Consider the following 26,827-nt stretch of genomic DNA (forward strand, 5'->3'; position numbering starts at 1 on the left):
GGGGGGGGGGGGGGGCTTAAAAATTGTTAGATGCGAATCGACCACTATTTGTTTCATGTACCACGTTGGTATACGAATTCTCAAAATATGAATTTCATCAGTGGCCAGTAGATACTTCCACAATTGAACAATAACATTTTCCTTACGTGAATATATTGAACAAAGTTTTCAACTATTAGAAAACTCAAGTTTTCCAAGTTGCTGAAGAAAGGGTAGATGGAAGCAAAGTAATATTATAAGGTAGTAGAGGGTGAGGAAGTTCTCGAACAAGAAAAAAAAAATCATTACTTATTTTCAGGTAAGAGAAATACGTTAAGAGGCAATTTCGAGCACAATTTTTCATTTCATTCAAGTCCGTAACCATTTTACCCTTGTTCTTCGTCCAATTTGAACACGAAAATAGGGTCTTCCTCTACGCAATTCGTTATCTCAATCGTAATTAACTTGTCATTGTCCGTGAAAATCGACTTGTTAAATTTGGAAAATGGCGATAAGCTTAAATATATCGTATCTATCTATAGCAAGTAACTAATTGACATATTTCTGATTGAAACAGTTATTCTATCTTCCAGAGTTAGCGAAATTCCGTGCTTTCGAATTGCGCATGAGTACTTATTTTATTTGCAACTCAATTTGTCATCCGCTTCAATTTTGGGATACTTAGAACAAGACTCCTAACATTTTTTACTGTCCTACAGTCTGGATGGTTGCATGTTTTATGCGAAGAGTCCAGTAGTTTCAATTGTTTGTATTCGAGATGTCCTTTTTTTAAAAACCGATTGAATAATTTAGCAATACTTTTTGTAACATTTCAAGTCGTATGCCACACAAGGGATTTTTTTCTTGCCCAAAATTTCATCCCTTATATATGGCAGGATCAAGCGAGCCGTTTGGCGTTAATTTTTCGCAAGCCTGAACCCTGGTTCTCTTGGAAGTTAATTTGTCCGCAGTCGAGGGATTTGGGGGGTGTAGGTGATTTTCGGGAGTTAAATCGGGAGTGGTCAGGACCAACCCTTAACTCCACGGCACGTCTGGTATCCTCGTATTTAATTAGTTCTATCCGTTGGATCGAAGAACCCTTGGTTCCAATCCAGCAATGTATTATGTGTGCTAGTAGAATCTTACCCCCTTTATCTACCCTTCCATCCAATGTACAACATTTCGTGTACCAACAACTCTTCACACACGGGACGCATATCGATACTCTCGGCTCAAATAATATTTCTAGATAACAACGAGAACTTTCCCTAGTATTTGTCTATCAAAATTCAACCAATGGTTTGTACTGTTATAATACACGTGCACCATCTAGTGGAGGAAGGATGTGATTTGTTGAACGTTCACGAATATCGAACTGGATACCTGTGTAACCACTGTAGTCCGGGGGCTCCGTGATATTTGGTTATCAATACGAGTAAACCATGTAATTCGTATGCAGAATAAGACAAAAATCGATTCTATTAATTCCGTTGATAACAGGTACGAATCGCGACTTCTATTTGATATTCTAGCCGTACTACGTATTAATATCCTCAGGTATCTGAATCATTAAATATAAGATAGGTACAAAATTACATTACACGTTGATGTTATCGTATGTAGAGGAGACTGGTGTCAGTTGAAACACGATATCGAGTGAAATAAAATCATTTAATCTGCCGTCTATTGATAATGAAGAATTATAATAAAATTTCCCTACCGCCTACGCACAAATTTTGATATGGTGAAATTGTGGAATCGAATATGGGACATTTTAGACAAAAAATCTATCTTTAAAAAAAACATGTATTATATTCTTAATTCTTTCCCCTACTCTCGTAATACTTTAGACACATTGTTTAAACTGCGAGATTATAATATGCAAGTGAAGAACGCATAACAGCAATTGCTAGGCAATTATCTCATTACTCACCCCTCTTGGCTGTCACAACAACCCCCTATAGATTCCTCGTCGCCATGATTCGTTCAAGGCTCGTACATACATTGAGCGAAACAAGCTGTCAGCCTGTGGACAAGCAAATTGTTCACCCCCCCCCCAACGCCCCCGTTTAATTGAAACAAAACCCCGTTGAACTAGCAGTCACGAATTAGCTGCTATTATCAGGGGACTAAACGGATAGTCGCGGTCCGAGTAGCGCTAATGTTGATGCAGTGATTTTTCAACCTGCACCCTGGAAACGATCCCAATTTTACTTCTCAATTCTCATGTTCTCTAACCTTATCAACTATTCAGCCGTCGATGGTGTAAGACTAGGTTAGACTAAAAAATATTTTAACATAATTTCTCAGCTTAGATACGATTTATTTGGAGCTAAATAAAAATGATTTAAATCATTGGTTATACATCAGTTTTCAAAGATGAAATTCAGGATCTGGAAATAGTTTAATATTTTTTAAGGAGAGTTGCATGCATTTTTACTAGGATACTACCGAAGAACAAAATGGGAACGAAAATGAAATTGGAAAATGAAAAAGTATTTAGGTGATTCGAGATCATCTGCTGTCTACATTATCGTGGAAACGAGCTTTATTTGGCTTTCAAGTGGTAAAATGAGAATTATGTGAAATTGTCAAGTATAAGGTTTTTTACACGCAACTTAAATATTTGTTAGATCGTTAAGAATGACCATTGGCATGTGCGTATTCAGTAATCCCAAAATGATACGATACACGATCGTCGCAATAGGAACGGTACTCAGGTCAAATGTCTAATGACAATAGTTGTTGGTACTAGGTGCTAGTGAAGTTGGTACCTATATCCATAAAGATGCAGGGGGACATTTAAGATGGTTGCTATGGTGACGGTTGGCTTAGAGCCAGGAAAAAAGCTCTGATAATATGGTGGACTGGGACCGGCCTCGTTTCGACGTCCCACGAGACTCCGGAGACCTTCACCTAATATTTTTCCTCCGAATGATCGCACGCAGTGCCCCCTTGTTATCTATTGGTTAAATCGTGTACAATTAATCCCATAGAGGATTTCTTCCATTGCCTCGATTTAATTATTCAGGATCATGCTAAAATTCATCCCTAATGAAGACGACAAAAAGCTTTTGACTTTGTAGATCTCAAGTACTTTCTCTCCCCGGGTCAACAGATGCGAGAGCCACTCGAGTTCCAAGTAGATCCAATTGACTTGTCGCATCCACTCCAGACCAGTCAACATCATGGTTTTGTCTATTGACCCTGGGGAAAGCCAGAAATCTCTCTCCCAACCCTGCGTTACGCCACACCAATCATCAGGCCATCCTAGACCTGGCGAATAACTACGTTGTTCGACCTTGTTACAAATGTAGACTAACGACAAGTAAATACACCAGTAGCGGACGTTCTCGTTAAACTGTCCTTTCTTTATTCTCGTTGACCCGGAAGCAATAAGGTTTCAGTTTTCAGATTTATCGTGCTGCATTCGTACAGTTTTTTGTTCTAGTGCTTCTTGCAGCTTACATGAAATGAAAGAAGATAAAAAATAAAAGGATGCTTAGGAAAATTAATGGATGACGCCTGGCACGTCATACAGACCAAAGACTAGGTTAAGTTATGCGAGGTTGGGTTAGGTTAACTTAGATCGAGCTAGGTTGAACCGGCTCAGGTTAGCATAGACTAGGCTAGGATAGGCCAGTGGACAATTTTAGATAAGACTTCGTTTAAAAGGACGAATCTGCCATTCAATGGAATTTGCCGAACTCATTATCAGACTGACTCGTCGACTTGAGCTTCGCATATTCACCCGAGCGTGACTCTGCGGATTTTAATAGTGGAAGCTGGAGCAACTTTGGACGTCCTTAATGCACGTTCGAGCTCCGGGAGACTACTATGTCACGAAGTTTCGTAATTATCTAGTGAACCGGATGGAAGATACGCATTGCCATGTTATCCGATCTGTCCTTTGCTACATGGTTTTTAATACGTGGACATAAATTATAGGCCATAACGCTAATTAGAATTAATTCCGTCCACATGACACAATCATAGCGATAGAATTTAATTATAATCATATTTCTATCTGACGCGTGTCAGTCTAGCTGTTAGATTATCCTCGAATACCGGAACGTGTCTGACTAATTAATTGACTTTAATGGCTTAATTGGTTTTCCGTAGCTGGCGCTGATCTCAGATAGAGGAGACGAGACGACCGGCGTAGGGGTCGATGTAATACATATTTGCCGCATGTAGTTGGAATGCTACCAGCGCACTGGATGATTTGTCGTTACAGATACCGCACTGATTTATGATATTCGAATGAAAGTGCTCGGGCGCCCTAGTCTTGCTACGTTACTGTTACTGTTACTGTTATACCATAGCTACATCCCTATTACGCTCCTGTACATTGATTTCTCGTTGGTCTTTGAGATCTAAGTTCACGTTTCCAGTCCTCAGCAGTGTACGTGCATTTCACGATTACCATAGGTGCATGTCGTAGCTAACTTAACTTCTGACAATTTTGTGAAATTGAAAAACTCCAACTTTTAAGGTGACAGACGCTTCCCTCCTACCTTTTTCCGTATTCGTGCAAGAACTTGCCAATAACTCTGCGCCTACCTATTGACCTTGAGATCCAAGCTCTACTCGATCACGCGAAGTGCTAGACACTTTATTGACGCAAATTGCATCACGTTCTCGTACACGACGCGGAATGCGCGATGTGCACGAAAATTGGAAGTATATTCACAGCTATGAGTTTATTTCTCTCTCAATGAAGCTATTCGATCGATCTAAGAAGTCGAGGTATTTTCAGATGCATCTGCTTTAGTCGATTTATCCTTTTTACTTGAATTTTTCGTACCTCGTCTCAAGGGTGATATGGAATTTTGTGTTAAATTTTTTTTTACTTTCTTATTGGGAAAAAGCCTCTTACAAAATTTCATATTTCTTGCGAAGACTCTAGCAAATGACTGACAAGCAAATAGTAGAAAAAAGAGGAAGTGAATAGCAGTGCTTGCAAATAGTGACACCTTTTATTTATTAACACCTTAAAAATTCTGATTTATAAATTCGAATACACAGATATAAGACCTGATGATCCTTATATTTAAAATCGAAGATCAATAAATACGTCATCACAAATCACGTAACCTGGCACAGAGGGGGTCATGAGGATTATCACCAGGAACTCGATCACGTTCGACAACTCGTAGAACGAGTGCCGGAAGTGGCGAGGTTCCTGCCGGCAATTTCCTTTACTCGGTATACCAGGAAGTCGCGGATCCTGGCAGAGAGTAGCTTTCTCCAATCGAAAGGAGATGGACGACAGAAAGGATGGACAGCGACTGCTTAAAATCGATGATGGAAATGATTTGAGGAACGATTACTGTGATTCGCAATTTTTGATAAATGTTTTTTTTTTTATACCTGAATTTGACAGACGACTTCTCCGTAAGGCCAGCATCCATAAACGGCCGGAAGGAAGCCGAATGGCGTCACCAATAGGCCGATTGCTAGGTCGTTGCTTGCCAAACTTGTGAGTAGATATCTTGGCTGTAAAGAAAAGTACGAAAGATTACAAAGTGTCAATGCCGCACAGCCTTGGCACGATATAAATAAAAGATAACTATTTACACACATTAGAAATATACTTGTTTAATTAAAGTTTTGAAACAATATAAACTTGCGTTGGATTAGGTTAAAGTCTGTCTAATGAAACCGAGAGTGAAACAATGGCAGCCATTAATCTTCAGTCTCCAGAAGTTTATGTACCCTAACCTCTTATTCTTCAAAATAATAAATATTCCGTAATTACAGTCATTATCCAACAGCTTTTTAGGCATTTATTATCATTTAAAATTCTTTAAAGTCTTCTAAAGAGAATAAAATAGGAAACGACTCAGAGTACCTTTTTTTTAAATGTAAAATTTTTTTTTCTATACCACATATATATCTAGAATCTCATTTCTGCTGTTTGTACATTTCAAGGTCGAACAAACACAATACTCTGCACTTTCACAAGGATGCTAAGCCTTTCGCGCGAGCTGATTGTATTTCGGAGTCTCAACTCTATGAAACAATCCTGATACCTTAATGTATTTAGATGTATTTAGTAGGCTGTTTGAAATTTACATATGCATGAGTTCCCGTCGTGTCAGCGAGTTGCTGCGATGGAGGTGGAGCAGACAGTGAAAGGGGATAAAGATGAGGGTGAAAAGGACAGGGTGTTCCCACTGTTACTACTAGTAGAATTCAGGGCAGGACTGGTATAGGACTGCTACGTGTACGTTAGACAATAAGAGGGTGAATCTTGAAGGGTGGCTTCTGGGTGCGAATGTCATAAATGTGTAATCCGATGCTAACGAATTCATACCACGAATAGTAAAAGCTGACTGGCTGGCTCAAGGCATTCGCATTTAATTGTTTGATCAAAAATGGCGCCGCTAGATTACTTAATTATGCGAAGCGGCTCGATTCTACGGATCCTTTGTGCTATTCTTCTACAGTAAGACGTAAGACGGGATCCGAACGTTCGTACAAGGAAGGCTAAGCTCGCACAAAGAATCTTAGAGAGGAAGTTTCGTTGTTACAAATTGTATGCTTCAAAATTTCAATTAATTCTTAGAAAACGTACCGTAAGAGCTAACGACGTTGAACGATATTTATATAATATTTTTACCGGAATTTATTAAATAAAATTTTTTCATTAAAATCTGTATTATATTGCAAGTCGTGTTTATATATTAGACACAATTTCCCAAATGGAATTTACCACAATTTATATTTATATTCTTTAATATTTATTCCAGTTTATATTCTTCTTTATATGTGCCGTGCGTGTATCCTTCGCAAAGTCAAAAGATTGCCGGTATCAATGAAGATTTCTAGTTTTCGCTTCAATCGGTAATTATGAATCGTTACCAAAAACTGACCATACTATCGATCCTTTGGGTAGATAATTAACGATAAAATGTGAAATAAAATAGAGATATGAATGAACGAAATCGACAGAAAGGTAATAAAAAATATGATTGCCTTTTGTATAGTCTCGGTATTACATACGGCAACGGTAAATTTTATCGTCCCAGTTTCAACCTACAACTACTCGCTCCTGTCGTGGCTGGAATAAAAGGAGTTTATTTAAATGCATCAAAGGTACTCCAGGCTGTAAAACCCGCTGAAGGAAACAATACCAGAGTACCATGAAGAATGTTGAAAAGGTTAGGAATATAGAGGGTAGCGGAAGAGGATGGAAAGGCAAAGAGGACGCCCGGTGTTCCCGCAAATTATATTACTTGCTCACTTGCCTCTAATGCATCTCGTTTATCTCTTAGTTCGCTCAGTATTCTCGTCCGAGCAGTTTCATCTCGCGGCTATCGGAATTACGTCATAAACATGACAAGCCTCTGCGCGACTAGGTTTCCGGTAAGAAATCGTATATACAACACGAGGTCTGAACTTTCATGAACACTTTTCTGGTTTTACTTAGTGTAGAACATTATCGATACGTTTTATCATGAATTTGATACATCAATCCGCCTTATCGCTATCAATCATTGACATATCTTCTGTGTATATTTGCGCAAGCAATAGGCTTCTGCGTAAGCTGTTCGTGTTAGGATGGAATTGAAAATTGTAATTCGATTACGTGAATCCTACCTGAGCGTGGATGTATTTGCTGTAGCGCCGACTGTTGATAACGCAGATCACAAGAAGATTGGCGCACAGAATCCCTAGGCTGAGTGCCAGGATGAGAGTAGCTCTGACGAGCTCCCCAGGTCCAGGTCCTGTCCAGGAGGCAGTGATTCCCCCGCGCCAACAGCTACTGTTGCTTAGCGCTGGCGCCAGCAGAATGGTCTGCTTGTGCTCTATCATCTTCGCTCCGTAATTTCCTGAGTTATAATATATAGTCTTCGTATATACATATATATGTACTCGCGCCGCTAAGAGGACTCTCTCGTCCACAATTTGCGAGCGACCGTTAACGTCAAAGTCTTTCGTTTTGTTTCACGGTGGCTCATCATCCCGCGCCTTTCGATAGTCTTTATCGGATACGAATTCCTTTCTCCCTTTTGCGAGCCATTTTTTTCTATTTTATTTTCCGTTTGATTACGTCCTTTTTACGTGGAGACGATACTGCGGCATCTTCAAAGACGATATCCTGCACCCTCCACTATTTTACTGCACACTTTTATGCCAATGTATATTCCTGGTGAGGTTCCACCTTTTCCTATAGGATGATCATACGGGCTGGAACAAAGAGGAAAAACAAGAATGTCACTGTTTGCATGAGTTTTACTCACAATCAGATATTTTCAGTGTACTCGGTACCGAGGACGTGTCAATAGACCACGTGTCGCGAACAAATTTTGTGAGGTTTGCCTGAATTAATTCTCGTACACGGAGAATTTTTGTATTCTGTAATCCACAGTATATCGCAATGAAATTCATTGAATTAAGTAAACAGTGAATTTACCATATTCTCATACGTGCGGTATAAAAATTGTTTTCGACAGGCACTGGTTGGAACTGTTGATCAAATCATGGTGGATCTAGAGATCTACAGGTGCAACTTGTTGATCTTGTTGCGGAGGTTCTTCGCGAAGGGTTGTTAGTTAGGGAGAACTACTATTTTCTGGGAACACAGTGGCTCGACAGTTTAAATTAAATGGATCGCTTTACGGTGTTACGCTTTGTTCAGCTACCCCATTTAATTTAAATGACGCGCGCTGGAAAATCTTCACACGATCTTATCGACCGTAAGAGTGGCAATGGGATAAAGACCTCGATGAAGAGTCTGAGTGAGACTCACAGTGAAGCAAGAGAATCGAAGCATTGCAAATTATAATGGCGCTGTTGAGGTAGATTTTTACAGGTATTCAGTTTGGCTACGTAAGATGAGGAATCGAGCGAGAGACGAAGGTGGAGAATAATAAAGGAAATTAGAACGATGCAGAAGTAAAATGAAATTTTTGTATTTACGCAACGTACAAAAATTAAGGAGCAGGAAAAAGTTGAGGCATGAATGGTTTTATTGTACTTCAAAACTATAAACTTGAAGTTGGCACTAAAACAAAAAGTAGCTATTTATTAGCTGGGCACGTCGAAAGCACATCTAAGGGTGCAGGACTGGCTGGCAGTGAATTCTGAAATACGAACTATGATCTACATGTTGAGTTGCCAATTTTTCATCAATGCGGTACTGCCACTAAAAGTTGAATAGCTTTTAAGTTTCCAAAAGTTTCTAATCAAGGGTAGGAATTTGCTAAATCATAACGATTAATTTTAATAATATTTGTATATTATTGCTATCGTTTATGTGTATAACATTTACCTTGCATGCATAATCAGCACAATATATATTACTTGTTTTCTGTGACCTTCGTGCAATTACTTAGCGTATAAAGACAGAATGTATCTTCGTGGTTAAAAGGACGAAATTCGTTGCCCCTACTTATATACATTTTTGATAAATAAATTATAATGTGATATATTATTTTGATGAGGTGTGTTGTCCACTTGGAATTAAATTGTTTTCTCATATAGTAAATCCTAATTTAACTGGATAAATTCGAGCACATATCTTCACGATATTACATACGTATACATATGCACGGTAACCTCAAACTAATGTAATATATCTCGAATACCTTATGTTTCGCGTAGTGTGTTCAGAAGCTATACGATATAACGTATGAAACGCAGCCCTTTGAAATAAAACTTCAATATGAAAAATTATTCGAAAGCCCAATAGCAATGTATCGATGAGTTAAAATTTTGTTCGAAAGATTAATATAATTTATAGTTTAAAAACTTGTACGACGTTCATGAAAATCTGCTTTACTTCGAGAACAATTTTGTTTATTATCTATTTTTTACGGTAACAATGAAAATGAATTCAAATCCTATGTATTTTGTAAAGCCTACTTTTAAATCTCGTAATACTAATGTTCCATATGTTTCAAAGTTTGGATATCATATTATTTACAGTTATCGTACTGCCGTGTAATTAAGAAGAATTAATACCGAAAAGAAATGTATTAAAAAATAGTCATTGATTATATATATTTTTCTGAATCTCCAATGAACGTCTGTGAAAAAAATAAATAAATAAAAAAAGTTCCAAGTTATTAAAAATTTGCATACTTAATTATCATCCTACGAAATGAGACTATTAACGAAAACGGACCTACAATGAATTTCTGTCGGGTAAGTAAATTGGACAGTGACAACTAGATGCTAATGTGAAAAAGGATACGGAGAAAGGAAAAAAGTAGGTTTGGAAGTAGCACCAGATGGCTGGTACCAATCTAATGTCACAGATCTGATTGCAGGGCTCAAATGCCATGAGAATAAAGGCGCATCCACAAGATCCCAAGACCTACCAGGTCTTCAAGGCCCCACTGCAAAACTTGATTAATCGTCCGGTACTTATTCACTTCCTGCGCCCTGACCCACATTATAGGAACTTCTAAGCCAAAGTTATTATATTTACCCTAGGGGCGATATGAATGTATAAATATATATTTTCAGGGTCTCTGGGCTTTTATTTCTTTCTCTTTTTTTCTCCATATTCCATCCCTCTCTCCCCCTTTCTCTCTTGTGCTGTCACTCTCACTGCCAACCATACGTATACCTCTTACTTCATTTACCACCTTTACTATCCCAGCCTTCACATCTTTCTCCTGCCAGCCGTGCCTTTACGTAATGATGAATAATTAATTACGCTTTTTTGTTGAGAATGACGTACGGCTGAAATATCATCACCAGTGAAAAATTCACTGCGCAGGGTTTTACATGAACGCGGTACGCGGCGTGGAAGAAATTAATAGCGGATCGTTGCAACGAGGCGAGGAACCTGGCGAGTCTCCCTTCTTCTTGTGGTCCCGATGCTCGGAACGTTGTGATACCGCCATTAGTTTCTACAACAACCAAAGGCAATATATGTATGCATATTTTCTTGCGCATTTCCTTTCTTTGATTCTCTATCGCTTTTTGCTCTTGTGGCTCAAAGAGTCCCTGAATTTCATCGACAAAGTCATACAGTAGCGTCTTATCAAAGAGTAAAACGAAAGTCATTCTAAGAAAGGGTACTGAGAGCATGCCTAGTCCAGTTGGTAGTTTGAACTGAACTCATCCTGCGGAAGATAAAAAAACTAAACCAGATATGACTTTGAGTAGAGTCGATGTGAATCTTGTATAATGAGAGGTAGTTAACGACGTGAGTTTTGCTCACCGTTTCAGTATAATTAAAACATGGCCGCCTTCGCGATTCCCCAGAGACTTAATTCATTTCTGTGTCCCAGGCAATCATTTGAGAGACATCCTCTACTCTGCAGACCCGTCTCTCCACTTCGTAACCGTCTCTTATTCTAATACCCTTCATCTTACATGTTTCTCAACTCACTGTTGAATGTCTCAACTGTTAGAGGTTTCTCCGTTATGGCGTCGAGGAAGAATTTATTTTTGTACTCTATCTATCGCATCCTGAATACAAATCATATTATGCTGCTTTACGTGGGAGATCATATATTTAAGGTGGTGACGTGTACACGTCTTTGGTACATTGCAGCTCGCCGACCCAGAACAGCCCCTACTGAGTTCCTGTCGGGGACGTTAATATTCTACGAATTATTCGAGTTATCTATTTGACGCTAGTGCAGGTACGTTATTATTAAGCATCTTAATGAAAAAGCCATCTGCGATTGACACGATCCATGTGCTATTACATATCGTCACTGCTTCGTAGAGTCAACAAGATTTACAGCTTTCATATTTGTTCTGAAGTAGATTTTCCTTAAAGATTTTCGATTGCAATAAAAACTGATGGGCGAACAAAGGTTCTTGACTTAGCGCTTTGTGGAATATATAAGAATCGACGATAAAAAGGACTCGTCTCGTGACGCGCATGCGCGACAACGGCTTAATTACTCTAGTCATTAGCCATAATTCCTTATATAACGATCGTATATAATTTTTTGGACAGTTCCATCGTGACCTTAGTTCTCCACCCTCAACTGTTAAAAAAACGCCTAACTTTTTAATTTACCGTAACTTTTTTTTTGTTTGACAAACTTTTATTCACGCATTACTATCCATGTCGGAATTTAGAGTCGGTGCTTTATCGCGACTGGATGGGTGATTATGCTAGTCAAAAGTTTAATGGAATTACGATAATTTATTAGCGGTGTCACGACAAATTGATTGTATATTTTTGTCAAAGTCCTAAAGACGATCGTGGAAAATTATGCAATTTTTCGAGGTATCTAGGAATGTATTCTCGTAGATCACACAAGGAAACCAAAGGGTAAGCAAGATAAACAGTATCTACGTGAGATAGGGAGATAAAGAAACAAAAAGTAAGTCATGATTTCGCGGTCAGGGATTTTCTTGAAATTCCGTATAAAGTTCCTCCATCAGTCAAGTCGAGCAAACACTTTGCTCAGCCCCAGAAACTCGGTAACTCAGTCTCCAGTCCTGCATCAAATTTCTCGTTGTTTGGCTTGAGTTACGTGGAAAATAAACACCTGAGGATGTGACTTCGTTATAGCGTGAATGGATGTGCGCATTAGAAATTATCCTAATTAATAATTGACAAGAAAATGTGAGTGAGATCGAAAAAAAAGTAAACGTATTACATCATCTATAAGCGTGATCAGGACTCTAATGTAAAAATGTCTTCAACGTTAATGGAACGAAATCCTCTCCTGGCAAGTCTCTTCGTTTTCTGGAAAAAGTGGCAGTAGCTATTATAAGAAATCAAATAGAAAAGTTGAAGACGTTGATTAACTGAACTCCTTGAAGTTCTTCGTTCTCCGTAATAGAATGTTAAATTATTACACTTTCCCGTTTAGCTGTACAGTTACTGAGATTTCACGATTTTTATTATTTTTTTTTTGTCAAATATGTACCTTACATACACATACATAGATTATATAAGGATTTTTATTCGATATCAATTTACCGGTTCTTTGTGCATTAATTCATTACATCATCCTCGGGCAAATAGTCAGAAACGGATATGATACAGCAAACAGGCACATAAACACAAGTATCCGGTACCCGTATTCCAACGTTTCCGATTGCCGTGATGTCGGCGTCAATCCGCTTTGCTGATATTCTCAGAAATTCAGTTATATCATTTTGGAAACACGAGTGCGTTAATCGGATACCGAAATAACACGCCTTTCTCCACATTGACGAGGATTAAACTTGGAGGAACGCTTTAAAACTAGATTAACGAAGAAATAAACGAAACGCGGTTGATTCAAACGGGTTAAAATATTTTCAGTTATTTTCATAAAATAAATTCCTTATGAATTTTTAATCAGGATTCGATTTTAGCTGGATCTTATCTAAATTTTTCATATTCATATTATTCCTATATACTCATATAGTCTCGTGCATGGACCGTATGTAGTTTCTGCGCTTTGACGACGACACTTCTAAGAGAACGGCAGAAGGATTAAGTCTGAATGACTTTATTATCTCGGAAACTACCAGAATGTCCCTCTAGTCTTCTTCAGAATCTCTCTCCTCTTCCCTTTCTCTTTCCCTCCCACCCAACCATCATCTTGCTCTTTCTTAGCCACAAATGCAGACACACGTACGCACGCATACAATCCTTCCCTTTCTGAAGTCACAGTCCCCTGAACGCAGCGCACAATTCTGCAACAATTTAGCTTGCAGCACCGGATGCATTTAGATGGTAAAATTAGGATTTTTCATGAACGGGTGGAGGGTGGATAATGGTCTGAAAGATACAAGATACAGGGAAGAAATTGTAACTGAATGGCGTACGACTTACGAGAATCGTTAGTTGTAATAGCGGTGGATCTTTCAGGGATGTAGCTCAGATGGTATCTGAAGTCTTCCTAATTAATTCTCTGAGCGCATTTCCTTCTTCCTTACCAGGAGACGTATTTATATGAATTATCTAAAATTTAGGTATACACTGTACATGATAATTATTTAACATTGTACATTCATCAAAAGAGACCAGTACCATCTCAATAACAGGAAGTATGCAGTATGAGCTGCATAGAGTATGGAACTCATAATTGGACTAAAAGATGAGTAATAAGAAGATTAGAATGCGGATACGTTTCTGAATATATTTTACGTGTGTTATATGTAACTACTCATATAAAAGGAGTCATTAACAAGAAACTGGGCTAGACCCAGTAAAGTAGTGGAGGCTCGTGTAAGCCATTCGCTCAATACGTCTTAGCGGACTTTCATAGAGTCGCGATTTAAGAAGTTTTGGGGTCAGAGACTTTGAGAGCCTCTGGATTCTAGATGGAGATCTTCCTCGAGTACGTAGTCGAAGCGCGATGCTCTTGCACGAACGTAACTCACTCATTCATGGCTCTCGAACGTTCCGTTAAGGAAATCGAGCCACTTCCCCATGGAGCATCGATGGCGCATACGTAATTTATTTGGACAATTTAAGGAAAATATATATATCGATTATTATCTGTTTTGACGCAGTGCACGGTTCCGGTGTAAAGGTTTGGTATTTTAGGTACGTGTATACCTATATATACTGTATGCAGGTGGCGAGTGGATGAAGGGGAAACGAAAGGGAAGCAAACCAGGAAACGTCCTTTCTTTTATCTTGTATTTTTATTCGTTATTCGTTACTGCTATTCTCATGTATGTTTACTACGTCCTATCGAATCTATTGCCTCAAGGAAACATAAAAACGACGAAGGACTAGGCTCGACCCTCTTTGCTTTCAAGATAGAACGATTTAATATAATGCCTAAGACACACGGCATACAGCATGAGCAGGAAAGAGATGGGTTAGAATTTTTTATACTTTAACCAGATATTCGGAAACTCTTGCATGAGTTTCCAGTGATCAAAGAAATTATGGCAGTGACATTTTTTTAAAATTAACCCTTAAAGTCCATCATGGGTGAAATTTAACTTTATGCAAATTTCGGTTTAATGTTATTAAAATGAACCGTAACCACTTGCCACACTATTTTTATGGGTAAAATTATTCATACGATCATTGGTGAAAACTGTTGGAAATCAAATTGATCCACTCCATACTGGTTTCAGTATCTGCCTTATGCGCTTCGTTTTGGTGCCTTTCACAATGCTCTTTTATAAAAAAAAATTGTACATTCGCGTTCTAGTAGCTCTACGGGCATGTGAACTGTCTGTTGCTCATCAATATATAATATATTAAATAGTATCCGATTTCATAATTCCAACAAGAATATTATCATACAACAGATCAATTTTCCCACGTGCATTTCTATTATATTAAAAAAAAATTAGCTTGAGATGATATTCCACCCATGATACACTTTAAGGTTTAAGTATCTGCTTTCAACTTTCTTTAATCATTCTAGAGATATTCTCAGGATCAAAGTGTTCTGTCTCATACGCGTGCTTTTTTTTAAGTAAATACAAAATATCTTATGTAAAAAAGGAACTGTGATGACATCAAATATGAAGCGCGCAAAAAAAATGTTTTACTGCTCACGGCACTGAATCCTAACACTTTCCAGCACTACCTTGAAAAGGGCCGTTGCCATTCAACTTCCAGGAAGATTTACGCCACTACGAATCTTTATGGAAAATGCTGTAGAGCCACTATAACACTCCTGCGTAACGATAATGCTTCTTGGGTTCTTCAACCCAGTCTAGAATTTCTCGCCACAAGCTGTGGTCTCAACCAGATACCAGTTTGTGAGGTTATGTAGCTAAATTAAAGCCACGGACCCGGAGACCACATATCCCCAGGCGATGTTTGCTTCTCGTCTTTAAGAAGACCTATCACAGTCGTGATAAGACACGAAAGACTTCAAACCATCTTGGTCGCTTCTCAAGCATATCCTTCATGTATCATCCTATATCGCATTCCGAAACTTCTTTTCTTCTGGGGAACCACCCATGGAATAACGACGAATATCCGAATACAATAACCAGCATCTTCGGCATCAAAACTCTCTAGGGTAGTAGAGCTCTTTGATTTGATCTGCTAGCATTGAATTTGAATAAGGTTATGTATGGCATCAGGAAACAGGAACTGTCCGAATATCGTTTGCGAAAAAAATTCCATATCGGACATGCAAAGTTTCATCTGTCCAAAGGAACATTAATGGACACAAACGGGATTTCCGTAGGAATTGTATTAGGACGGTCAACAATGTTGTTTGGTCTTCAATGGATTAACGTAATCTGACGTAATCTCAACTAATAGATCTCAACAGTAGGTGTCTTGGCAGCCTAGTATAATTTTGGACGTTCTATGCAAAGTGATCCTAGACACTAGACAATGATTACTATACAAAGTGGATGACAATCAGCGTGGATTTCAGGAAGTACTATTAGAATTATATTGGGAGTGTTACATGGTTTACCACATGGCATACAGTGTTCAAACCATTTTGAGATGCTAAGAAAAGGACGCCGACGTTACACGAACAGGGGCAACTGCAGCTGCGTCTGCAGTAGGAACGCAGAACAGCGAATCATTGATGCGCGACAAGTTTACGATGCGATGTCCTAGAAATTGAACAAACAACGAAAGTTTGCGGTCGATTCAAATAAACGAGTGCGGAGTATTGTGCATAGTATAGTAGTACGTAGACAGTATACATAGTTGTTCATACGTGGATACTCGAATCGAAATTCTCGGCCTATCTTTTTAGCCTACATTTTGAAATTGAAGAGTTAGGTTGAGGATCGTCTGATGAAGGCGCGTGGATATTCGGTGCTAATACATTGGTTAGCCTCTCAGACTAAAAATGGCAGTTATTTCCATTTCCTTTTCCGATAATATAGTCAATATGAATATAATTTTTTAATTTGGAGATCATTGTATTTGCTAAGTAATTATAATGGCGATTATCACGTGGGTAAATATTATAGTATATCAACAACAAGTGATGCTTGGGCAGTAGTTATAGAGACCGAGAATAGGTTAGCGTCGAGCGATTTTTCCTAAACGGGAGCTGTGGAAGTTGATATTGGAGTCTATAAACATAGCGTTGATTCCGATAGTCTAAAAAAATTGATTTAAAAGCGAAAATTTCGAGGTTTAAGATACATCAAAAGTATGCATATAGTTTATAAAGGATTACAAAAGGCGGAGAATTTAGACTAAGGTATAACCTCAGGTAACAAAGCGTTCTGATTCTTTTTCCAGCTGGACACCCATGATAAAGAGAAAAATCTGTTCAGATGGTGAAAACTTGAGGTGTCGGATATGACGGAAAAATGGCGTCGATATTTATTTAGAAAATAAGTAAAAAGAAGTAAAATTAATTATTTTATAAGATATAAAGTAAATTTACAGATTTGCATATAATTATGCAAAATGAGTCTATGCTAAATTTTAAATAATATAAAATGACCGATGTTTTTATTGATTTGCATATCAAATGAGAGTTTCCCGTTATAAATTATTTTCTAACAATAGAATAAGATCAGTACGAGATATTTTACACAACGAATTACGCGAGGTGCGTAACTTCTCGCGTATCTTTAGTCCTCGAGACGAAAGTAACAAACAAGTTAAACTTCCCAGACAGAAGGATTCTCGCGTAAACAACTGAGACTCTTTGCGCGACGCTCGCAGACATTTTGCTCCTCGCATGAAACAAGAAGGCAACGTTGAACTTCGTGAAGGAATCTCTTTTTCGTAAGTGTGTAAGGGAATGTTGGTTGTATGGCTAACGGGGTGACTGGTTAGGGTAACTGTAAGAGAAGAAGCTGAATTGAGAAAAAAAGAACGAGAAAGGGTGAGAAAGCAACGGAGGAGGAGATACGAGTTTCAACTTAAAATACGCTAAGGCTGCGTAATAGTGGCTCGAAGTTGAGATTCTCCAAGTTTTTTACGAGTCTGGCTTTAAAAAAAAGGCATGGAAATACCTACTCCCTGGACGAGGAAGACGCCACGATGCGTTCCTTACTTCCGGTTGAATAACTTTCCTGGCGTTTGTTCACGCCTTTTTATTCTTGTTCTTTTTCTTTTGTTCAATAGGTTGCGGCTTTTGCGTTAACTTTAAGTTTTAGGTGATCCTACGACTTTTATATGTGTATGCCAAACTTAATATTTGTAAGTCCAGACACAAATCTATAAAGCATTAAAAGAAATGCAGATTCAAAGCGCATAAACAATAAATATGCACTGATGATTTATTCTGTTTCTGCACGTATTAAGCATGTACGTATAGTCGGTCCACGAGTTCGATGTGCTTTTTTTTGACAGATCGAAAACAATGAAGCTTCTGTCAAAGTACACGTGTCAATGAATAAAATATTTGTTTACAAATTATATGTATATATAAATTGTTTTGCACTAAATATATATTTTTTTCTATCTCAGCATATATGTACGTTATTCTATGAAAAATCACGTGTAACTTGGTATGGATTGCATTGCTTACGAATTGTCAAAAAGCACGTTGTTCTCACAGACCGACTATATTTATCTGTACAAGTGTCTATCTAAGTACCTACGTTACACGAGCTACTTATCTACATATCTAGCTACATTGCCGTCTCAGTACGACAATGCTTAAAGAATGACTGATCCTGTCGGGATAGAGTGCATTCAAGACGTGACGATACCTAATATCAGGAATCTGAATCTTTTTTCGATCCGCGTTGTCCAGTATGTCGGCAGCAATACCAGAGTGCAAACAGGTCGAAGATTGATCAGAAAAAAAATTTTCAAATCTCTACGTAGTCGCATTTGGCACAAGGATAACGATCTAGCAATTTGTATCGGTTCTGTACCTCCTCTTATCCCCATGGTAACGCATCATTAAGCCTGTGATTTTACGCTAAGAATCCTGAACTACTCGCAAGAAGAGTTCGTAAAGAGGTAAAGCCAGCGTAAGGGATGGAAGAGTGCCTTCGGCAGAAAGTTCCTAGGGTATATGTATATATACATATATACAAAAGCACTCAATGTCAACGACTTCATTCGGCTCTGCCGAGGCAATAAACTTGCAATTTGTTATTCGGCTAGCACGCCCTCGTGACCTTCGTGATATCTTCTGCAATCGTCTCGAATCTCACGACCTTTACGAAAGTCACGAAAAAGCGTGAAAAACCGCAAAAGCGCAACTGCTAGCATTCTTCGTATCACTGTACATCCTGTTGTTCAAGGTTGTAGTATCTTTAAAAACTCAAATATTCTTATCTGATAGGATATTAGACTCATGCATTTTATATTTTACTTTGAAAGGATGAGCATGAATTTTCATAAGAGACTGTACGACATCGTCTTAAGTCACGTAGTATTCTCCTCTTACCTACATTATCTATATCGCCACGTCTCAACAAGACTTTTGACTACAGTAAAGTGTTTCTTTCTGACGTAGCTAGAGCACATCATACCTTACCTCCGTGACTGCGTTTTTATGCACATCGTAATCTAAACTCCCATGCATCATCACCGACGTGCGGTTACTGTTACGGGAAGTAAATATAAAAGTGGAGAGAGAGCGTAAGATAATGGAAGGGAAGGTTAGAGGAGAATGACATAGAGAGAGAGAGATAAAACATAGGATGGAAAATGTTATAAAAAGAAGAATGTACCGCAGGATAGCGGGCGCAACGGTTTTCTCATAAAACGTGAAAATCCTCTCGTTTCCTTAACGTGAAGATGTTGGTCGCCGTCGATGATGCTCTTCCGAGAGACTTTTCAAAATTTATTGCCACCCTAGTGAGACGATCCACCCTGCTAAGCTTTGCTAAACTTTTCCCTGGCGAATTTTCTGTTTTTTTTTTTATCTTAAATGCCATTTTTGGACAACACTTTAGGATCTTCGGGTATGCTTTTTTTCCTTCCTGACCGATAGTATCGGTAATGGGCCGTTAGAGGCGCCACTGTGTCATTTTAATCCCATCCTAACTCGCTCGTACGGTACGCCGATGCATAAGGGTATCCTTAATCGAAAACAGATGGCACAGACCAAGTTATCGCAAACCATTGAATAAGTTAACTCCATGGATTGATGAGTGGTCCACGAATAAAGATCCCAATACGTTTATCTTAATTCATTAAAACCTGTAAGTACTGCAATTTTCCCAAACTCACCCGACCGCCCTGACTCTTTAATAAATTGTCCTGCGTGTCCCTTCTTACGTCCTTTCTGAGTATAAATGAGAAATACATATTTTCTACGCTCAGAATAAATAAATAAATTTGAATATTCGATACGAGCGGGTAAAAGGAAAGCTCTTGAAATGTAGTATATGAACACAGATACATTGTTCACGTGCCTACCCTGTATAAGCTTCCGTTTGAATATCTAACTGTACCATTCTGACGCAATCAGGCTTGTCATGACTTATAGCGAACTACTTTTGTCCAGCCAGGAAATTTTAGGTAACTCGATTTCCAACTTTTGTTTCATGCTCGTAGATAGTGGCTCGACAAAATCCACTAGTTTTACCCGGTGTTACCGTAACTGGAAGATATTTCCAAGATAAGTCAGATAAACACTAACTTTTCTTCATTTTGGCAACTGCGTAGAGTCATTCGCTTTTGTCTGTTTTTTTTTGTTTTTTAATAAACTGTCACGGTACACCTGGCCACGCGTTATTAGGCTGTGCAATTTTTTCGGGCTCGTTATTTTTTTGTGTCTTTACTCATTCAAACTACATAACGCCTTTTGCACGGTTAAACATGAACAGTTTGGACTGACTTCCGGTAACAAACCAGTATACTTTCGGAATGCTAGATATAAAATTAAAAGTAATGGGAAGTCCTTCAATCATGTACCAAATTAAATTAAATTCAAGAAAGTGTTGGCAATGACTGGATGTGTCATGTTGTTTTAAATTGACCCATCGTTTCATATAGAATAACATAAATTCTTTTTATATATACAAATATAAAAAAAAAGAGACTATCATTAAGAAATTACACTGATAGTACAGCATGATACGTTCCATGTGCTCTCTGTACACTTCTTCACAGCCTTTTTTTTCACCGTGCTGCCAACTACATAAACATATTATGTGTACGAGCCAATCAGCTCAAATGCACTAATTGAAGTTGGCTTTCGCATATAAACGAAATGGAAGAAATAACTTCAGTTGATGCATTTCATCTGATTAAGCCTATTCACGCGATAAGAGAAACAAAAGAAGCATCTAGCAGATTGTGAATATCGGGTCGTCAGGATTAATGCGAGAGAAGAAGCATGATGGGAAAAAATTCTCGTATCGATATATACCATGAAGTAACGAGCATCCGTATGCATGATAATGATAAATACCATTAAAACTTTCCTAGAACAAAGTAAGCTGGGTAGAGTCATAGCAAAAAAGTATGAACAGTCGTCTCGTGGATCTTTCGTTCAATTGGTTAGCCTTTTGAATCGCGTTTGTCTCGTTAGCATTGATGTTTGTTCAAGTAGTGTGCAGCACTAGCGCTCTCGCACGATATACATTTTCATAATGTCAAGATAGTTCGGTAAAACAATATAGCAAATAATATTTTTAAATATTAATTTAACCTTCGTACATAATAATTGATCGCATAAGCAATTCATAATGCTTCTCAACATTTATTATATGGACGAGGTTTGGCTAGTTCAGTAAACGGTAGTACTAATTGCAAGTAATACCTTCTGTAAATACGTATGCACGCATGACACAGCACATGATTGGTAGCTACTAGCTTCAACTGTATAATCTTGCTAGATAGAAGTTGTTACAAGTAAAAAAATAAATAATAAACTATGCGGTAATAAAGATTATGTGAAAAAATTCCGTGGAACGCCAATAAAAGTGGTATTAAAATTTTGAAAATTTTTTACTTTACCGACAACGTATAAGCAGAGGGCATTCCAATGAAGACAAGTACAAACGCTACGCGAATACGTTCCACAGGTTATTCTCCATAACCGTACGGTAAGCAATATTCGGTTTTTATGAATGAGCGCCCTAGACGTCATGGTTTTCACTAATAATATATAATTTTTACAACATAGGTCAAATTTCGGACTTTTACGTAAAATAAAGATTTCTGGTCAATTTTAGATATTTTCACTTCATTATGTCAATTTTGGTACTTTTGTTAATTAATATCTCATAAATTAGACGACAGAACTCATTTCGATTTAGTACAACGGTATAGGAACTCTTTTGGTTGAGTAAAATAAAATAGAAATCAAACTCATGGTAGCCTTCCTCCAAACTCCTTTAAATACATCATGGTGTTATGACATCGTTAATTAAGTTATACAAGCCTATCAAAGTAAAGGGGATTGGAGGTTCAGAAAATTGGAGGACTGCGGCATCATTTTCAACTCCGCAGAATTACCGAGGTTCGTGCAGTTAGGTTGGTTAGATATACTTTATTCGAAGTAAGTGCGCTGCTGTAAAATTGGATCGTAAATAATAAACATGAATATCGTTGTAACAGGCACGTACGATTTCGCTTGGATGAGGTAATTATCGCAGGAGTATAACCAGGGCTGAAAATTGTCATTGTCACTCGACGAATTCCATCCGGATTGACGCTATATGATTGCCTTCATTACGGCATAGTTTAGCCTGTATACACGTATTTCACACCTGCCACGCAACGATACAGGCAGACACGAATGATACATGTGACGTTATCGCGTACTGGTTGATCATATTTTAGGATGCTATTTGTAACAATTCCAGTACAATTGCATTTTAATTTTTTATAATTACCATTCTACCTGCTTTTTTGCGAAATTATAGCAGAATTTATTTCAAATTTTCATGCACAAATTAGTCAATATTCTGTAATCTTATTTGTGCTAATAGAACGGATGGCTGTTATATGTGCGTTTCCATATATTTTATTAAAATTTACAATTCATACATAATTTATGTTGAGAAAAAGTCATAGCACCTAAGTAAACAAATGTTTTTGTCAAAACTTTAACTTTTTTTTTTATTTTGCATAGGAAATTCAGTAAATGCTATTATAAAATGCACAGTCGATACGAGCATACACGACACTTACATGACTGTAATTTGTCATTAAAAAAGTGGTTGATATTTTGTCGTTATGAATAAAACAAGTGTTATATTATTTCCATATATTTTCGTGGAAATTTCAAACAGCCGTTTACCGTCCCTTGGTGAAATTGGATAAATGCTTGTAATGGAGAGGCCACGCGATGCCTATGCAGAGAAAGGACAAATAAATGTGTCCGGATAAAATTCGGAGGAAATCGCTTGGCGTGGGTTAGATTTATGGTAAGAGTGGGTTCTCGAGTATCGATGGCTATGTAGGTACTATTTAGGGGTGGAAATTAAATGGCGTCCGAGGTGACGTCGTACTCGCGAAATCCTCACAGACAATGTCCAAGTCGTTAATTTGTTTCATGCGCTCGTAAAAATGTCCCTCTATCTCTCTCGCGTGACCCTCCCAGACTGCAGTAGGTACTGCAAGCCGACTGCCAGACATCTGGCCGACTTTGTTCCATCCGCACAATGTCGCGACGAGACAGAACGCGTGGGAGAGTAAGGGAGAGAGATAAAAAAAAGGGGGAAAAAGTGCCTTTCTACTATCGGAACATCTTTTCCGTATCTATGGAACGTTTTTGTCACTTTGTAAGGTAAAAAGTGAAATTAGGTGTGTCCCAAAAATAGGGCGCTTCTTTGTCGAAGACCCATAGCCATATTTTATGCTGCAGGTATAAAGAAACGTTCGAATCTGAGAGGGTTATGTGCTTACGTGGATACCTATAGTTATTGATTACTGAAACTGTCGGACTGCGGGGGGATATAAAAAGTGTAACGAGAAATAAAGAAACGGGTAGCTCATTATTTGACTCGATGAACGAGTAATTACCGAGGTCATACGTTCAACGGTGTATTTAGTCTCGTGTAGTATTTCTGCGTAGTTACAACCTATTATGATCAGCCTCCGCTGGTCCAATTAATAGCAAAACATGATCCAATTAAATATGGTTAATTGATGGTCGCTGACGAAGGTCGAAGTTTTCCTATACTAAATACACAAATCTACATGGGGTGGAATTGAGAGACGAAGAATCTCAGCGGCGTTACTCCTAGTTGAGGATTTAATTCGATTTTACATTAGATCGATCGGAATTACAACGGGAGTTCAGCTTCGTTTTCAAATCGGGAATGTTATAGGTGATTTACGTAAATGGTGTAGACGTCTAATAAAATTACGGGCTGTACATAATTATTATATTAATATTGTAATATATTATATTAATATTATATTCACATTCATTGTGACTTTATGATATAAGAATTTCGGGCAATACGCAAATTGTACTATAAATAAATAAATAAAAATAATGTAATTCTTATTGCTCTTCTATACATAGGGTTTGTTCATGTTTTGATGGAAATATGATAAAAATTATTTTCGAATGAAGTCTTCAAATTGAATGTATTATCTGCATTTAATCCGTTATCCATTAGGGATTTGATCTCAGGTATAGAACAGTTTTCATATTGATGACTAACGTATCGTGTAGCGCAGTGGACCATGAGAGGTCTCGACTACAAAGACTGCTATAAATATATTCGATATTTCATAGATTAATGTAGTATCGCCAGCACTGGATAAATACAATAGTTTATTTGATTGCTGTTTATAAATACCAGAGGTGTATACGTTATATGGTAACGATTAAAAATATTGGTTTATGTAATTTCTGTATGTATGATTTTCATGTCAAATATTGTATTTTGTTTGTGAGCTTAAACCGCGTTCAGCTATAAAATGGAAACGATGCAATGAACGATACCTTTTTCTACTAACCTTTCGTGGCAAAAATCTGGCACAATTCGCCATTCGATATTCCAGGCTGATATTCCATTTAATGTATTGCCCTGTACAGTTGTCCTCAATACCATGCAGATAATATAAGTATTCGCAAGATGATTGTTTGTCAAAGTTCTTTGCTCTTGCAAATCAATTCAGCTTCTGTTAATTCTTCTGCACTTTTTGATTAATTTGCGATACTTCAACTTGACGTTGCTTCTCTATCGTTTCCACGTATTATTGTTATGTTATATTGAAGGTGAAATCCATTTTTTTATGTCCGTGGTTAACCTATCTGTGTGATTAATACTGAGAACTTTGTTCTGCCTTATAGATAAAAAGATGACCTATATTATAAAAGCTCTCGACACAGTTTTGATCAGGGATCAGCCTGGCACGAAATTTCCAGTCAAAGGATTCGCGGAAAACTTTATTATCGAGTAACAGTCGTGCGAACTTACGTACAAGTTTCACAAAGTTTTCGGCAATTCAGTGCCGAGTGACTCGCAGCCGTTTATCATTTAATTAAATATTCGTGTAAGGGCGTGCACCCCTTTTGTCGAACAATAGCTATTTCACGTCAAATAAAAACCATTAGAAGAAATCAACTAGATTTAAAAGTGCCAATAAAATATTCGTAATCTCATAAAAATCGAACGATTAAACTGGATCGTAGAATAGACCAAATCTGATTTTAGCATTTAGTCACTGGAATCACTAAATAAAAGAAAAACCAATTCATAGCATTCAACCTTTGTAACAACTGTTTCACCAGTCCGGAATTTTTTAAATTCAAACTGCGTAACGTTTAACAGAAAATAAAAAAATTCTCGAGCACGTTTTTGTTTAGTGTAAAAGTCTTCCTCTCTTTTCTCGTTCTATTACACGAATCATAATGGGAAAGTTTTGTGGCGTCCAATCCCCCCGAAGCCTCCGCCGGGGCGCGCGACGTCGCGACGCGCTAGGTGGTGAATCCGAGAGAGGCGTCGTGGCGTTACGGAGGCTGACGACACACTGACTGCTCGACGGCGCCCATTCCTATCTCGAGCCCCACAGTCTCCTAACGGCGCTCAGGCCAAAATCCACCCCCGCATTTCCAACCCCTTTATTCAGTCCCGTGCCCTCTTATCAAGGAGCTATTGCCCGTGATTGCCGGAATCCCTGATCGCTCGTTCTCCCTAGGAGCGATCGCGAATGCACGTGACTGATTGTAAAGCGACCGCTGTGATCGTAGCTGGTCGTAGAGATCTCGATCCTTGATACGTACATATATTTCATTCCATTCATGAATAATCACTCGAATCAATGAGCCTGAATCCACGGTAAACAAAAAATAAGAAATTTATACATATTTATGAGACGTTTCGCAATCAGCATTTCACTTAATTGCGGAAAGCGTTTAAAGGACATTCGTTATCATTCTATTACGTAAGTGATCTCGGAATTCCTGAAATGGCATTCTACTGTATTTAATGGACTGACTATAGTGATAGCAGCGATCGAGTGAAAGACAGGCAAAAGTGCAAAATCTATAATTGGTTCAAACGCAATTGGCGAAAAACAATCATTTCTCTAGAATGCATTTACATTTGAATAATCGATCAACGCGTTTATGACGGCTTAATAAATCAATAGAAAAGAGCAAATCAAATTGTTTTAGTGACGGTGGATTTCGCGCGCTATTATTTCAGTTAAGGAACGTGTTTACACTTATACGTATGTGCATCTATACATAGAATATATAAGTGCTCGTATCTGGTTACATAACTACCCTCCATTTCCGGATGCACTGACGAATACTTACTTCCTGGTCTTCCGAGTCTTTTTTTTACCATAATATCATCAGTGAATGCTGATAAGTCGATTCCGAGTCGTTTTTACTCCGCTGCTTATTTGCATTTATTATGCTGAGGAGAAAAAAATAGAAAAGAAGGAAGAAAGGAGTGTTAAAAAATTTAACCGAGTGAGTGATTGAACGGTATACATGCGCGCGTCCTATTTTGACATTTTATTGTTATGTAACAATTGGTGCGATATGCTGTAGCGCTGCTAACTTTTTTGTGTGACTTTTATGACAATATTTATCAAGTTTTATATGAGGACTTTTTGTATATATAACTCTCACAACAATGA

General features: G+C 38.0%; 1 protein-coding gene across 2 annotated transcripts in view; it reads right to left on the reverse strand.

Annotated features, from left to right (window-relative positions):
• LOC107268088 (trace amine-associated receptor 9) overlaps window positions 1-25,697 on the reverse strand; it is a 52,146-nt gene extending 26,449 nt beyond the window's left edge. Inside the window, exons 1-4 of one of the 2 annotated variants that reach the window (XM_025084402.1) lie at window positions 25,447-25,697; window positions 24,692-25,264; window positions 7,585-8,175; window positions 5,353-5,478 (exon numbers count right to left, since the gene is read on the reverse strand). In XM_025084402.1, the coding sequence (XP_024940170.1) occupies window positions 5,353-5,478; window positions 7,585-7,800 (342 nt within the window). In that variant the 5' untranslated portion in view covers window positions 7,801-8,175; window positions 24,692-25,264; window positions 25,447-25,697. Of the gene's footprint in view, window positions 1-5,352; window positions 5,479-7,584; window positions 8,176-24,691 lie in introns of both variants that reach the window. The other variant, XM_025084428.1, reaches the window with a different exon arrangement.
• Window positions 25,698-26,827: the final 1,130 nt, after the last annotated feature.

The sequence above is a fragment of the Cephus cinctus genome, unplaced genomic scaffold (genome assembly GCF_000341935.2).
Source record: "Cephus cinctus unplaced genomic scaffold, Ccin1 Ccin1_scaffold0007, whole genome shotgun sequence".
In the NCBI taxonomy this organism is placed as follows: Eukaryota; Metazoa; Arthropoda; class Insecta; order Hymenoptera; family Cephidae; genus Cephus; species Cephus cinctus.